The sequence below is a fragment of the Antechinus flavipes genome, chromosome 3 (assembly GCF_016432865.1).
Source record: "Antechinus flavipes isolate AdamAnt ecotype Samford, QLD, Australia chromosome 3, AdamAnt_v2, whole genome shotgun sequence".
In the NCBI taxonomy this organism is placed as follows: domain Eukaryota; kingdom Metazoa; phylum Chordata; class Mammalia; order Dasyuromorphia; family Dasyuridae; genus Antechinus; species Antechinus flavipes.
The window spans coordinates 434,550,072-434,566,638 of record NC_067400.1 but is presented as its reverse complement, the minus strand read 5'-3'; the positions used below and the strand labels follow the sequence as shown (position 1 = coordinate 434,566,638).

The 16,567-nt window shown below is 34.4% G+C and overlaps 1 protein-coding gene across 1 annotated transcript in view; it reads right to left on the bottom strand.

The window, feature by feature from the left end:
• LY75 (lymphocyte antigen 75) overlaps positions 1-16,567 on the bottom strand; it is a 100,980-nt gene that overhangs the window by 16,825 nt on the left and 67,588 nt on the right. The window contains exons 25-28 of the mRNA XM_051990670.1: positions 15,026-15,252; positions 8,745-8,910; positions 7,076-7,243; positions 3,138-3,254 (exon numbers count right to left, since the gene is read on the bottom strand). Of these exons, the coding sequence (XP_051846630.1) occupies positions 3,138-3,254; positions 7,076-7,243; positions 8,745-8,910; positions 15,026-15,252 (678 nt within the window). The remainder of the gene's footprint in view (positions 1-3,137; positions 3,255-7,075; positions 7,244-8,744; positions 8,911-15,025; positions 15,253-16,567) is intronic.

Genomic DNA, 16,567 nt, shown 5'->3' with positions numbered 1-16,567 from the left:
GATCATTTTACAATTCTATCAACAATGTATTAGTCTCCTATTTTCCCATATCCCCTCCAGCATTTATCATTTCCTTTTTCTGTCATTTTAGCCAATCTGAGAGGTATAAGGTAGTACCTCAGAGTTGTTTTAATTTGCATTTCTCTAATCAATAATAATATAGAGCATTTTCTCACATGAGAATAGATAGCCTTATTCAACTGAAAACTGCCTATTCATATCCTTTGACCATTTATCAAGTGAGGAATGACAAATTCTTATAAATTTCATTCAGATCTTTATATAATTTAGAAATGATCTTCTCAATATTTAGAAACAAAATACATTTGGGGTTGCTAACAGGTTAATTTGACAACTTCCTCATAGTCCTTTTTTTTTAGTCTTTGATATACTTTCAGAACAGTGGAATCACTTTTCCCCTTTCATAGATTTCATAATACTCTTGCCTCACCACGAATGCTACATGTCATGCTTTTGACTAACCACATTTAAAATATAATTTCCTTGTATGTCAATATCTTAGAGAACTATAAGATCAAATTTGGAAATCAGCATTCTTGTTCTGAACTATCAGCATTTGGAAATACTTCAATAATCTTTTACTTGGTAAATGGAAGTAGATTACAGCAAACACAGGTGTATACATTTCTGCAAATTTCTTCAGAAATTATTACATTTACTTACATGATTTCCCTCCTGTTTTCATAACTTTTGTCCCTAAATTGTGACAATGAGAAAGTGTTCTAGGTTATTGGCCCAAAACTGTTAATTTTAGCAGTTGTTACATAATTTTCTCAAGAGGGAGTGTCTTGGCTATCAATTACAGCAACTATTAGAAGTATTTGAAGGCTTGATAAGTGAAAATGAAGAGGCAGGAACAGGAGTTGAACATTCATCCATTTGCTTTTATGAAGAAAGTTTTAATTAACCACAGCTTATACCTTTTCAACTAATTTTATCAGGGGTTCAAGGTTACTGCTAAGTAGACTGAAATTAAACAGATTTTAAAGGCTGTGCCTTTTCCTGAAAAGTGATGGTGGAGAGGGAGAAAATGCACAAGCAAATATGGTGTATGCTAGATTCATAAATTTCAATGTGGCATTTAGTGCTATAGTCCAGTCTTATAAGTAGTTTTCAAAAAAGGTGCCAGCCTCATCAAAATTCTAATTGGCATAACAAATGGTGCCAGGTTCATCCATGTTCCAATTTTCTTACCAGTTTTTGGCCTAGCTATTCCCATTTCCCTACTGGTTCTCATATCACTTGGCAAAGAATCTAAGCATCTGTCTATAGTAATTATGCTAAGGAGAAGCAGTACATATGTTTACATTTTATGGCCTGCTGCTTTATTTTTATGGTTCTCTTAACCAGCAGAGAATAAGGCATATGCTTCAATGTCAAGGTCAAGGGTACCTCATTTCTCCCAAAATTCTTTGCTTCCCCCCCACCCCCACTTACGAAACAGATATAGATATACATATTACATAGTTCCTAAGAAAAAAGAACACTTGCTTATCTAGAGGGAGTATCACCTGGTGGTAGGCATTTCTTAGTGGCTAGATTGTGGCTCTATCATCTTATAACTTCTTTCTCTAGTTTTAGCCCATCCTCATCTTGAGCCAATCAAAAATTTTAAAAACCAAGTAACAAAATACTATTTGCAGAGTTGGATTATAGAATGGAAAACATAATTTTCAAACTGATCTTATCTGAAAATCAGAATGTTGGACTGTCATCATGAAGGGACAGATTCAAGTTTCAACTCTAATTCTTACTAGTTAAGTAATCCTGAGGGAACAACTTAATCTCTGTCAGATTCAGTTTGGTCATCTGCAAAATGGATATAAAAATACTTGTAATATCTATATTCTATATACAGAGGACTCAAATGTGATAATGTAATTAAAGTGCTTTATAATTGTTAAAGGGCAGTATATATGTCAATTATTATTATTGTTATTATTAAACTAGTTGCTTAACACATTGAAACCATTCTCTCTAGAATTCCCTCTAGAAATTTCACCTATCTTCAAATTTTTTTTTCATTTATATCTAAAAGATATTAGGAAGAAAAGCAGTAGGAGGCCAAACTACAGATCTGCCTTTTATCATCCACTAAATAATAAATTTTGTCATAAACACTCCCTGCCCCTCAAATGATGGCAAAGGGAAAATTCATAGCTTGACCTAGATTTTTGAATAGCACTTTTTTGGTAGCACTTGGCTACCCATTTGTATGGGGAAGGGTGGAATGGGGTGATATTATTTATGGTTTAATATGAACATAGTTGAGAGGCAAAGATATTATATGTATTAAATAGTAGGACAAACAGCATGATTGATCTGTATACCAAAGTGATTAGTATATACCAGTATATTAGTGTGATTAGTACACACACACACACACACACACACAAATACAAATGCTAATCAATTCACCCAAAAGCCATAAAAACTCTATAGGGACTATTGATCATTACTAAAGCAGGAATGGGGATTAAATAGAGGCTTATTTATAAAAAAAACTATTAAGTTTATTTCAATAAATGACTGAAATTGAGTTGATGATTTCCAGATACTCTTTTGTCTCACTTTTTTTCACTGTCTTTCACCATTCTGTGCATGTATACATACACACACATTTCTGTATATCTATCTAGTCACCTATATATATATATGTGTGTGTGTGTGTATGTATACAATACATATATATGTATTTATAAATACATATATATATTTTAAGAAACTTATATTCTTTAAAGCTTTCCAAAATACATATATGTATATATAAATACATATATATAAGTATTACCTGCATATGTTCCAAACTTCTCTTCCCCAGACCCATTTTCTGCTACCCATTTCCAGATCTTCTATGATATGTCTAATTAAAGGAAAAATCATTTCCCATTGTTTGCCTCTAAGTTTTGGCCAGGATAGAGTGTAAGTAAAGGGTGATAATGGAACAAAAGATCTCACAATTTAGAAAAGACAAAATTATTACTTTTTACTTTTGTGCCCTAAATTCTAAATATGGAGCTATATATTCCACTGCTCATATTTGTGTAGATTGACAAATAAGTAATTATGTAGAACAAGATCACATAGAGAGGAAAAGGACTTTAGACATAACTCACCATCATAAGTTACACCCAACAATACCCACGAAGCCATATAATTGAAGTACAGAAGCTGTTCACGAACAAAGTCATTCTCTTTTTCATTTCGAATACTCAGAGCATGTGCCTTTGGATCTATTCAATCAAAAGTCTTCCATTAATTGCATGTCAAAACTGTTAACATTTAATATTTAAGTTTACTTTGATAAATGAACTCATCAGAGCTCAATTACAATGAAAGATTATTCTAACATGTCAATATAAACCTTTCCCCTCCTTCCCCCCTCTCCCCCCCCCCCACTCCTAAACAGCAATAAGGAAGTCAAGAAGTTAAATCTGGTCTACATAAAGCAGAAAACTAGTTGTGTAGGACAAAAATGAAAATATGTTTACACCCTTCCCTTCTGAACATCAAAACACCTTTTCATGCTATACCAAACCATTTCTGTGGAGGACAATAAAATTATTCATATTAATAGTATGCTCTAAGAGTCCATGTCACAAAATGACTTTATAATAATCCCTTTAAGTGGAATGAGACAAACTCATCATCATAAATTAAACTGAATTGTGAACAACGGTCTATATATAGACAGTTTTTGCTTTATGTAAATTAACATTTTGCAAATTCAACTTAATGTAAAGAATTTTGAAAGAAATCAGGATCAGGGAGTGATTGTGAATGTCAAGACATATTATTTACATCCTCTCTTTGCCCAGGCAGTTGCAGCTTTGGATGTAGATATGGACTCAACATTGAGAAATTTCTGGAAGTCTTATAATATTTACCATGCAATCTGGAATATTGCTAAGACTATTGGAAGATGTAACAGAAACATTTATGAAGAGAGTTTGGGGAGAAAAGTGTGCTAGCAGTCTGTTCCCAATTTTTGTGTATTTGATAAAGATGAAACATCTGAAGAAGTAATAAGATTATAAAATTAACACAAGAATCAGAGCTCGAAGTAGATTAGAATGATTGATGGAGTTCATTGAATCTCATGGAGAATTGTCGAATGAGGATTTCATTGAGGAGATAGCTGCAAAGATTGCAGAAAAAAAGTAATCTTGAGAAACCAAGGTCAAACAAAAAGGGTTCACAATGAAACAGTAGACAGAAGCATTTCATCATTTGAGGGAATTTATTTTTCTTTTACTGAAAAGACAGACCCAAATATGTCAAACTATTTAAAAGTTCTAAGTCTAGAAGAGAATAATATTGCTTAGTACCATCAGATGTGCGAAGAAAAAAGATAGCCACTGTCCAAATAAAGATGATAAGCGTGGGTGCAGTGGGTGAGGAAGGGGCAACACTTATGTTACCTGTACAGTACTGTGCATTCTTTATCATTAACTTTACCTTTCATTTCATAATTCTGTGTATTATCATGGTACAATATTTAAAAAGAGCACTTTAGTACATTCTATGATTTGTATAAAGGTATTATTTTGTATTAATAAAGGTATTGTATTTATATTTGTATAATGGCATTATGACTTTTGTTATATAGGGCTTAAAAAGGTAGATGTATAGAGGCAAATTCACATTACATAAAAATAGTTTTTTACATAGATGTCTGTGGAATAGTCCACTTACATAAGATGATAACTCTCTGAATAAAGCTTTCAGTGTATTAGACATAAGGAAAATTTAAATGTGCCATCTTCCTACAAATTATAGCTAATAAATCTCAGCTATCTCTTTCCTCTCTCTTTACTTTAGGAACTTTCCTTCAGGGGAAATTTTTCTGAGTAAATGTTGTTTTTCTTGGGTAAGAATATCAAAGTAGTAATAAGAAAGACCCTGAGAAGAAGTGTTTTTGAGCCACCCACAACATAAGTTCATTTTTCTATCTGCAGGGATCTTGGCCAAATCAAGTTGATCTATGGTTCTCTCTCTTACCCAGAGAAAAACACAGATTGATGAAATTTTGATAGATTGGAGAGCTTTCACTCTCCTTATACACATTTAAAGCCATTTATAACACGCCCCCCCCCACTACCTTTCCACTTTTTAACACATTCTACTCTCCTTCCCTTCCCTCCCCACCATGTACTGTTCAATCTAGTGACAGTGACCTCCTTTCTATTTCTCATGTAAAACACTCCATCTCCTGATTACAAAGTAATTTTACTGGGTGTCCCCCATCCCTAGAATGCTCTCCCTCTTAGCTTCCTTCAAGTTCCAGCTAAAATCCCACCTTCTACAGGAAACTTTTTCACAACCCTTCTTAATTCTAGTGTCTTCTCTTTGTGATTTGTTTCCTATTTATCCTATATATAGCTTCTTTGTACATAGTGGTTCGCATGTTGTCTCCCATTTGAGACTGTGAGTTCTTTAGAGGAAGCAACTGTCTTTTTGCCTTTATTTATATCCCCAGCACTTGGTACAGTGCCTAGCACATAGTAGGCATTTAAAAAATGCTTATCGAACTATAAAACTTGTATACATGCAACAGGACAAACTATCAAGAAGCCAGGACCAGTACAATTAAGTACCAGGCATTACAGGAAACTCACGCCAGAGGATTAGGTGGGAAAGGCACACTTACAATACTTCTGCTTAAATCCCTTGAACCTACTTTTCTAGCAGTAGTGTCAATGTCAAGTGGAAATGGAGCCACTAACCTTATATGTTAGGATCCTCATGGAGCACATATTGACTTAGTTTTAAAATGTAATGTGATGTATGTCTCACTATATCTTTATTTATTTTGTTAAATGTTTTCTAATTATATTTTAATCTAGTTTGGACTGTACTGAGAAGTATGTGTTGTAGGAATATATTTATTCTAAGAGACTCAAGTTTATAGAACCAATGGTCGGCTATGTCCTTAGATTAGACTCCTGCTGACTGGGCTCTTTGATGCCCTAGTCTCAAAGACAAGGTGAATAATTACACTTATGCTGCTACTGAAAGTTGTCTTGCTCTCTCAATGGATTTTTTTTCCTGGCACTGACACTTTCTCCACATCTCTCTGCAGGCTCCTTGCTATATCATGAGCAGAGCCTTTGGCCCTGTCAGCTCTGCCTACAATCTATGATTATACAGTAAGGAGCTTAGATATGATTTTATTCATGCTTCTCCTCCTGCTGCCTGCCAGCCTTAAATAGGGGCTACTTGTGGCAGTCTAGAAGAGCATGGCTTAAAAAAAATTTTTTTAAATAGCCTGTGAGCATAATTTTATCCTAAAGTTTATCTCATTGAGAGTATTCTTTCTCTAATTTAATTTACTGATTGGCCTATTTGTTTCACCTTGGACTCCCATTTTTACCCAGACCCTTGCTAAACCCTATGTCAACACCTAAATAGTTTCTATATTCTTGTCAATAGCCTAAACCTTGTTTAAAATTAAAATACTGTGTAATATATGCACAATGGATAGAGTGCTGGTTTAGAAGTCAGGAGGACTTGAGTTCAAATATGGCCTCTGACATGAGCTAAATGAACCTGGGCAAGCCACTTAATCCTGTTTGCCTCAGTTTCTTATTGGTAATATGAGCTGGAGAAGGAAAAGGCAAAAATTCCAATATAATTGCCAAGAAAACTTCAAATGGAGTTATGAAATTAGATATAATGAAATGATTTAATAGTACCAAACTTATGTCTACCTGTTTATTTCTAAAACTGATGGGAGAAGAAAGAGGGTGCTCCTATTTTTATCCTTTCAATACAGAAATCTTCATAATTTAAAAAAAATTAAATTTTATTTCAATATTATATTAATTTCCAATTACATGTAAAGATGATCTTCAATATTCATTTTTAAAAGTTTTTTAATTCCATTTTTTAAATGAAATGTGAGATAAAAGGAAATACCTAATGAGAAATTCTGAATATCATGAAACAGAAATATCAATAACATGCTCCCCTATTATTCTTCTCTTATCTAATCCTTTTTGTGCATATAAGATTTGGAAGTCATAGAAGAAATTCTGAAACAAAATATACTTACGTAGATTCTGACATTTAACTTGTATTTCATCATTTGTTATTGCAAGGAACCTATTTTTGGCAATCATGAAATTGTAGCAACTGTTCTGAAATGGTATCCAAGGTGTATTGAGAATAGGAGATGGACATTTAACAGTGTTAACTTTCTTTAACTCTTTTTCTGATTCATCTAGAAGACATAATAACAACTGTCATATAATCACTTATATTTTCATAAAACTTTAAAATTTATGAGAGCATTGCCAAGTATTATTCTCTTAACCATACTGAAAAAAAATTTGGGAATTTTAATAGAAAAATCACTCCACCTATTTGGCTCAATAATAGCACTACAACATATATACTACAAGGAAAGTCAAAGATAGAGGGAAAGGTGACATAAACAAAAAATATTTGTAGCAGCACTTTTTGTGATAACAATGAGCTAGAGGCAAAGTAGATTCCCATTGAATGGGTTGAGCAAATTGTGGCATATAATTGGAACAGAATATTATTGTATTCTAGGGAAAAAAGAATATATAGGTTTCAGAGAATTGTGGAGAGACTGGTATACACTGACACAGAATAAAGTATACAGAACTATGAGAACAATTTACAGAGCAATCATAAAAACATAAAAGAAAATAATTTTGAAAAACATACAAACTCTGATAAATGCTGTTAACTAATTCTTATTTTAGTAGACAAGAGTAAAGAATGATGAAGCAGCTAGATGGCATAGTGGATAAAGTGCTAAGGCCTGGAGTCAGAAAAGCTCCTTTTGGCTTCAGACACTTAATAGTTCTGTGACTCTGGGCAAATCACTTTACCCCGTTTGCCTCAGTTCATCACCTATGAAATGAACTAGGGATAGAAATGGTAAAATATTTTAGTATTTTTGCCAAGAAAACCTCAAATGAGGTCTTGAAGAGTTGGACACAAATGTAACAGCTGAACATCAGAAAAGAATACTTTCTTCCTCTTAGCAATTACTCATTCCATCTCAGAAAAACAAGCAGTGAGAAATTTTACTAGTTTCTAGAATAATTCTGACAAAATTATTTCTGTAATTTCTTGAGACCTATCTGAATGATATCTAAACAGATATATTCTTTGAAAAAAATAAACACATGAATAACACATCCACCCTCCAAATATTGCATATCTAAAAAAAAATCCAGTTATGATTTTCTTTTAAGGAATACAGAATTTTTTAAAAGGGAAATTAATTAATTGTGGTGACTGTACATACTTAAAGAAAAAAACAACTTATACACTTAAAATAACTAAGCCAGAGGATGATTTTTCATATCATTAACTTTATTAAAGGATTCCTTTAAGTATCAATTATCCAGAAATATACAAGCATTATTTTATACAAAAAGGCAGAGGGAAGCAAAAACCTTAAGCAAAGGGACAGGAGTTGATACTATGTGAAAAATGAAGCTAAAACAGCTAAAAAATACTGCCAGTGGTAAAATTTCCAGCTTACAATAATATTGTTTACACACTACTTTTCAGAGCACCTATCTATCATAGAAAGCCATTTCCAAGAGCACATTTTCCTACCATTTTATAGTAGTAAATGGCTTCCATATATGAAATAAGATTTGTCACAGTGCTCCTTAAAACTTGTTACCTCATAGAGATGATACAATTTAAGAGAAGAAATGTTTAGAAATATAACTTACTTCCTGAGGTATAACAGATAGCACCCGCTTGGATGCCTTTGCAACCAGCAGCTTTCCAGAAACCATCAGTGTCCAAAATTACACAGTCTTCAAGTTGTGCACTATTTTCAGACCAGCGGCTAAAGCTGAAATGTTTTCCATCTGACCAGCCATAGTTGAGTTCATCCTATAAAAGCAAAGATACATTTAAAAAAAAAATGAGATTACCTTTCTTTGAACCTAGCAGACAAATCTAAGCAAACATACAAATAAACTATTACACCAAAGTATATAACATAAAAATAGTCAAGCAAAAAAGCACAAAACTGATTATGACTGGAAGTATATGCAACTGTACACTTTTATAGTTTAACATCTATTAAAGGAAAGAAAAGGGGTGTGCTTTGACTTCAGTTGGAATCAACACTGTTCTTTGTAACAGACCTGTTGTTTTGTCCCCTTTTAATATCACCTCGATTTACATAGCTGTAGTCTACTTATTGTCTTGATGATTCTGCTTTTTTTCACAATGTAGTACTTTATATAAGCTCTCACATTTCTTGGATTTTTTTTTTTCATATTTGTTTAAGGGAGAGTGTATGTAAATTTCTTCTCTTCCCTTCTCCTTCTCAATCTCCCAATAACCAAGTCACAGGATTTAGTCAGATAAGGCTATAACAATGACTTAAACCAATTATAGAATTGTAGCCACAACCAGTTATCCTTTAACATAGTATAAATAGTTCTCTGAGTCATAAGAGAATAAGCAAATAAATTAGGCATGCTCATGGAGGCTTTTAAAACAGTCCTAGGAAACGGGAGGGAAGAAGGATTTCTTTCTCTTCTCCTTCACTGACCGTGGTGTCTAGCTAGACACCATATCTAGATCTACGCTAGATACCAACAACATATCCAGAGGGAGACAGCCTATTCTGTTGTTCAGAATGTGTTGGTTCAAGAAAATTTAAGGTATAACGTATGGATACACACACACACACAATCACCTAAAGGAAGAAGCAACAGCTTTGAGGAATGGGATTTTTGATAACAGAAAAGGGCTATCTATGGACTCAAGAAAGCTAGTACTAGCTAATCTAGGGCTGATTAGTACAGACAGACCCTGTGAAGCTATTTCAGCAACCTACCCAGCAGAGATGCTACCCCCATGGGAAAGCCATATAAAGACTCCATTTAAAAAAATGAAAAGATTTTTAGGCTCTACTCTATCAGGAGATATGGGTTGCCTTTACCACGTGTATATATCTATGCCTCAAGGCATTCTTTCCATGGGACCCTTTATATATATATTTTGGGAGAGTGTTGTTTATCCTTTGTTCTTGAAGAGTACCATTACTTCCTGGAGGTACTGCCATGACATGCAAGTGAAATGAAAGTAAGTGAGGGAGGGCTTCACTTTGTCCTCCAGAACCATCTGGGTTCGGTGGTAAGATACAGATCAGGATGACTAGAGATGCCTTTCAGAATAGTGTACCCAAGATTCTGGGGATAGTATTTTGTAACCGCTATTTTTACTTTGCTTTCTTAGTAACTGGCTTTGTTAAAGCTAATTGTATCATGAGTGCATAACCTCATCTACCTCATGAGTGTATAACCTATATCTGATTACTTAGTGTCTCAAGGATGGAGGGAAGGATAAAATTTGGAGCTTAAAATTTTGTTTTTTTAAATTCAATGCTAAACGAAAATTGTTTTAACATCTAATTGGAAGGGAAAAAATTTTTTTCCCTAAAAAACTACTTGTATCTAGGGGCTGAAAGTCAATAAACATTTTGGTGAGAGCTCATGAATTAGTTTTAAGAAGTCCAGAATAATAGGGTATCTTAGACTTGAGGAAGCAGTTGACTTCTGAGGCCCCAGCTTGTGAGTACCAGGACAATATTGGCGTAGTGCAGAAAGGTATCACTAATTTATCTGTCATTCCTTGTTGCCAAAGATAGATTCTAAAGTACTTTCAAGCACAGTATTTAAATTTACTTTGAACCTCAATACTGATGATCCTTGTATGATTATATGATTGGAATGATGAAATTTTAAGGATAAAAAGGTTATCTCTAAAATTCCCACATTAAGTCTAATATCATTTTAGTTATATTGTTTTCTGAAGGAACTTCCCTTTAAGTATTAAATATGTCAACAGATTACTAGATACATTGAGACTAGTCTAGGAAAATAGAGAACTGGTCATTCTTTCTCAGTTTGAAAAGAAAAAAAAGGCCAAAAACCTCCTAGAAAATTTGTCAAGTAAACAATATAAATAGAAACTGGTTGAAGTTACCCGAATATTTGTTGTCCAGATCCCTTTACCAACTTCCTTTTCAAAAACACAAAACCAAATGTGTCTATTACAAGTGAACACAATATAGAGCTTGGGAAGATTTTTTTTGTTTTGTTTTGTTTTGGTTTTTTGTTTTTTTAAAGAAGCATGAAGTTCTACTGGAGAATGAATGAATGACTTTACAATTGTACCAGAACTATATTGGGGGTACTTAGGAGAATACCTGGGCCTAAATGAAAAGTTCATCCTTTTATGCCACCCCTCATTACATTTTTATGTGTTTTGTGAATATTCTAGGGCCACATTTGAAAACCTCCCATAAAATTCTTTCATTCACAAACATTTATAAAGCAGCTATGGTATGCAAAGCACTGCCAACTTGCTGAGGGCGGGTAAGTATACAATAGAATCAAGAGAACATTATGAATAGTAACAACAATATTGTTTTAAAAACACCTTTGAATTGACTATTATAAATACCTAAATTAACTACAGAGGACATGTATAGGAAGATATCAGCTGTATCCATAGGAAAAACTAATAGAAGCATGTTATATACATCTACACACATTTGTGTGCAATGGTAGCCTTCTTTAGGGTGTGATTAGATGAAGGGGAAAAAAGTGGAGAAAAAAGTTACATGATAACTTTATTATATATTTAAAAGAAATAGTAAGTTGGACATAAAAGATTTGCAGTTTCATGTACAATTATCTTTTTTTTCTTCTGATCTGCTGTGTTATGGAGATGCTTGTTTTATTTCTTTAGTTCAGAATAATAAAGTACATTTTAAAAACATACTTTGACTTCAAAAAGCTTATATATAATTTATCATATACTAATCTGGAATTTCACAGGAATAGAAAAATAAGTACTCAAATTACTATAATGAAAGGGCAAAAGAAAAAAGTGCATGTGTCAGAGTAAAGATTACAGGGAAGGGGAAACAACATCTGAATTGAATCTTAATTAAAGAAACTTCAGAAGGCAAGAAGAGGCAAGAGAAGGCAAGGAAAGAGTCCATTCAAAGAATGGGAAACATGTGCAAAGGTACAGTGACAAAAGAGGACAGGATGAGAAGCAGGGATGGAGAGTATTCAAGATTTATTGGGCAGAACATAAGAAGGAAGATGGTAGAGGATGAACCTGTAGATTTTAAACATATCTTGGAAGGCTTTACATACCAAGATTTAAAGGGAAGGAGAGCCACTGAAGGTTTTAAAAGTAAAGAAGTGACATGAAAAGAATGGTGATGTGCCTTCACTACATTCAATCACCCATTCAAGCTATCATCCTTTCTCAAAATGCTAGAAAAAGCTCTTTCCAACTCATTGTCTCCACTTCTCCTTTGACTAATCTCAAATGTGATGTGTATCTCTCAACTTAATTATTCAATTCAGACCTCTTCTTCAAAGATACCATTGACCTCTTTTATTTGCTAAATCTGATGAATGATCTTTATCTTTAGCCTTCTTGATCTTTCTGCTAAATTGAACACATTCTCCTGTCAGACACTCTTCCCCATTGGGGTTTAACACTACTCTCTCTTGATTTTGTTCAGCCTATTTTCTTTTGTCTCTTTTGCTGGTTTTATGCCTCTCAAGAAGACTTGTTCTGCCTTTCTTTTCTCTCTCTATACTACTTCTTTTAGGAACTTTATCAATTCCTATGGGTTTATTAAGATGACTCATGCAACTATATTGCCCTGCAATCTTTATCAGACATTTAAAACTGGAGAACCTGGAACTGTCTCAAACCCTTCTTCCAGACTACCCTATTTCTGTCAGTGGTACCCTTACCCTTCTAGTCTCCCAGGTTCTTAAACTCCCTGCTCTCCTTAAACTCCTCCCTCTTACTCATCCTATAGATCAATTCAGTTGCTAAATTTTGCCATTTCTACTTTTTGCAACATCTTTCACATGTGACTCTTTTTATGACTCTTTTTATTCACAAAGTCATTATCATTTAGTCCTTCATTTCACTTTCAAATGGATTATTTTAAGAATCTCCTAAGTTGGATCTCATCTCAAATTTCTCCTCACTCTACTTTCCCCTCCATATAACTTTCAAAAATTTCCCATTTATAGGTGACAGGCCTGGAATCAGGAAGATCTGAATCCAAATCTGGTCTCAGATACTTATTAGCTATGTGACCCTCGACAAATCAGTTTCCTAAGGGATAGCAGCATTTACCTCCCAAGGTTGTTGTGAGAATCAAATGAGATAATTGTAAAGTTTTTAGCACAGCACCTGGCACATAGAAAGTGCTATATAAATATTATCTTTTATTATTAAAATGGCCATAAATGTAGATCTTTCCATATTGCTCTCCTACTCAATAAATTTCAGAATTGCTTTTTTCTTCTTTCCTAGAGACAAACATGATGCAGTAGAAAAACAATGGATTTGGAGTGAGAGATACTAGATTCAGATTATGACTCTGCCATTTCCTATTTGTATATAATAAGTCTGCAAGTTCCTCAATTTTCTAATCTCTAAAATAAAAGGGTTGCACCATATGACTTCTGAGGTCATTCTTAGCTCTAAATCTAGGCTTGTAGGCCCTATTCTCTTTATCTTCTCTGGGCTTGAATGTAGGGAACTTCCCTCATTCCTAACCCTCTCAAATCTAAATCATAATTAGGAAAAAGAACCATGCTAGTTGGTTAATAGACTTCCCTTCTAACTATGTCAACAGAAGGAATAAAGTTTTCAACATTTACCCTTGCCAAACCTTGTGTTCCAAATTTTTCTCCCTTCCTTCCTCCTCCCCCCTCCCCTAGAAGCAAGCAATTCAATATATGTTAAACATGTGCAATTCTTCTATACATATTAGAAGCCTTTCTTGATCCCTTTTTAATGCCAGTGCCTTTTTTCTATTGATTATCTCCAATTTATCCTAGCTATAGTTTGTTTATATAGACTCATTTGCATGATGTTGAAGGGACCCCCAAACTCTCTAAAACTCCTTGAAGTAGAGATTCTCCTTGAACCCTGTGTCTGTGGGACCCCTCCCAAGGAAAATAAGATAAATAGCTTCATTCTGTTGTCTTGGTGGGACTAGTTGAAGCATTCAATTTTAAGATTTCCTACCCCTATTATTTGGCTCAACCACTCCCAGTAAGTGGTCTCATCTAGGCCTGGGGGCAGTGACAGCATTGAGGGAATCTCATTCAATTGAAACTTCTGTCTTAGATTTCCTTATAAAACCTGCAACTTGGAACAACTCCTTGCAGAGGTCCTGATTTGCCATGCCATGCCATGCTATGCCAAGGAAACCTCTGCCTACTGGAATAATATTCTCTTCCAGTGCTACCCTCTCTTTATCCTCACCTATTTCCCTAATGAGACTTTACTTCTCTGCCAGGACTCTTTCACTACTTTACTCCCCTTGTCAGGATTTTGCCTCTAAGGAGTTCAGCCCTTCTGTTCATGCATAGTAAAAGCTGACTTCCCAATGCCAATAATAAACCTCTTTTATCAATCTAGGTTTTTGGATTTATAAATTCCTTTACAGAGAATCTCTGCACCTGCCAGAAGGGGGTTCCCCCAAACTCCCTACCCTTGTGCCAAATGGCAAGGGGGTATAGGTGAGCCAAACCTCTCCATTTGGTTCCATGAACTCCGAATCTGCCACTAGGATTTTATCATTTAACTCCCTGACCACCAAGAACTCTAATCTCATTTTGGTTCCCTAAATTTAGATCTCATCATTTGGTTCCCTAAAAGAAGAGAATCCCCAAACCTAAATCTCCTCAATGTCTCCCCATCAAGTAAGGAGCCTCTCAAGTTCGAGAAATATCTTTTGCCCTTCTTTGTATTTGTAGCACTTAGCATAGTGCTTTGTATATAATAAATGCTATTGATTATTATATTGATTTACTATATTGTTACTTCCAATTACTGACTGAAATACAATTCTGGATAAATTTAGGTTTTCATGACACAAAGCACTTCTGAAAATAAAAGTTCACACAATTTCTACATTGAGTCAGGGCATACTTACATCTTGGCTTGAGAGTCCAATCCACAAGGAAACATTATTGAGAACAGTCTGCACAGTAAGGAAAGCTTGTTGATAAGGATTTGTGATGCTCACTAACTTCATGCCCTCTTTTTGGCACTCTTTCAGAGCCTCATACCAAGTCATTGCTTTCAGGATTATTTTGTATGAATAATCTTGATACTTTATAATTCCAGAGGTATTTGGCAATGGATGATTGTCTTGAATTTCTGTGTGTAAAAACCCACACATAAATCACTTGAAAGCCCTGGGTATTTGCCATTTATTTTGTTAAACATTCACAAGAAGCTCAGTACCAATATTCTCTCTCTCTGCTCCTCCTCTCCCCCAGCCTGCAACATGGGACTAACTTGGAGGTTTTGGGGCAGTGGTGTGAGGATGAAAGAGAAATCAATTGTAGTGAATAAGTAAAATGCTTGACAAAGAATGTTTTTTTTTTTTTTTTTCTGAAAGCAAAGGAAAGCTCCATTCATCTGATCTGAGGTTTTCTGTGCAATTTGTAAGTCTGTACTGAATACAGAAGAGGCTGGAAATCAGATTGTTGCTCAAGGTCGATGTCAATTACTTCTATTGTCTGAATTGCTTTATTAAGGGGATATATCAAGTGTCTTCTCCACACTGCCACCGACAACCCACTTAATTCCTGAAAGGATAGCCAATCTTTACATTTCAAGGTTCACAGTGGAAAGAACACATATTAACAGATCTCATTCATTAAGGTTATATTTCAGTTTTTTGCTTTATGGCAAGTTTGGAAATGAAAGGGAGCAGTATCAAATTGTAGGACAAGCAGTTAATGGCTTCAATAATAATAATAATAATAAAGTTTAATAATAGCATTTATATATGCTTTAAGGTTTGCAAAGTGCTTCATAGATATTACCTCATTTGATCTTACAATAACACTGTGAGGCAGGTACCATTATCTTCTCCACTTTACCAAGGAGGAAATAGAGACTGAAAAAGATTGTGACTTGCCCAGAATCATATGGTAAATGAAAGTGATGAGGTGAGACAACAAATGAGTGAGGTTCCTTCTCTTGGAACACCAGTTCTGATGAAAGAATTCACTAAATCCAGAGGCTATGGTAAATAGACTTTATTGTTAAAGAAGCACCAAGAAGGATTCTCTAGAGGTAGAGGCGGGCATATCTTTCTTAAGGGGGAAATAGATCTGCAAAGGATCATTTTTTTGAAGATCCATTTTATGTGTAACTCTAGGGGAGATTTGATAATTCTCAATTGAATGTGAAATCTTGCTTGGGGTTGTAACTTCCCACAGGATCAATAGGAGCTTGATTTGCTCCTGAATGATACAGCTTATCTCACTCTGAAAGGACGCCAGACCATTTGGAGCTCTAGCTCAAAGGGGACATGTTTTTTGGTGATTTTACATAATTTTATAGAGCTCACTCAGGTCATACAAAGTTCACTTAAGTTATATGTTTGTGCGCAATATATGATATACATATGTGTACACACACATATATACATAGATGGGTGCATGGGATCTATATATGTTTT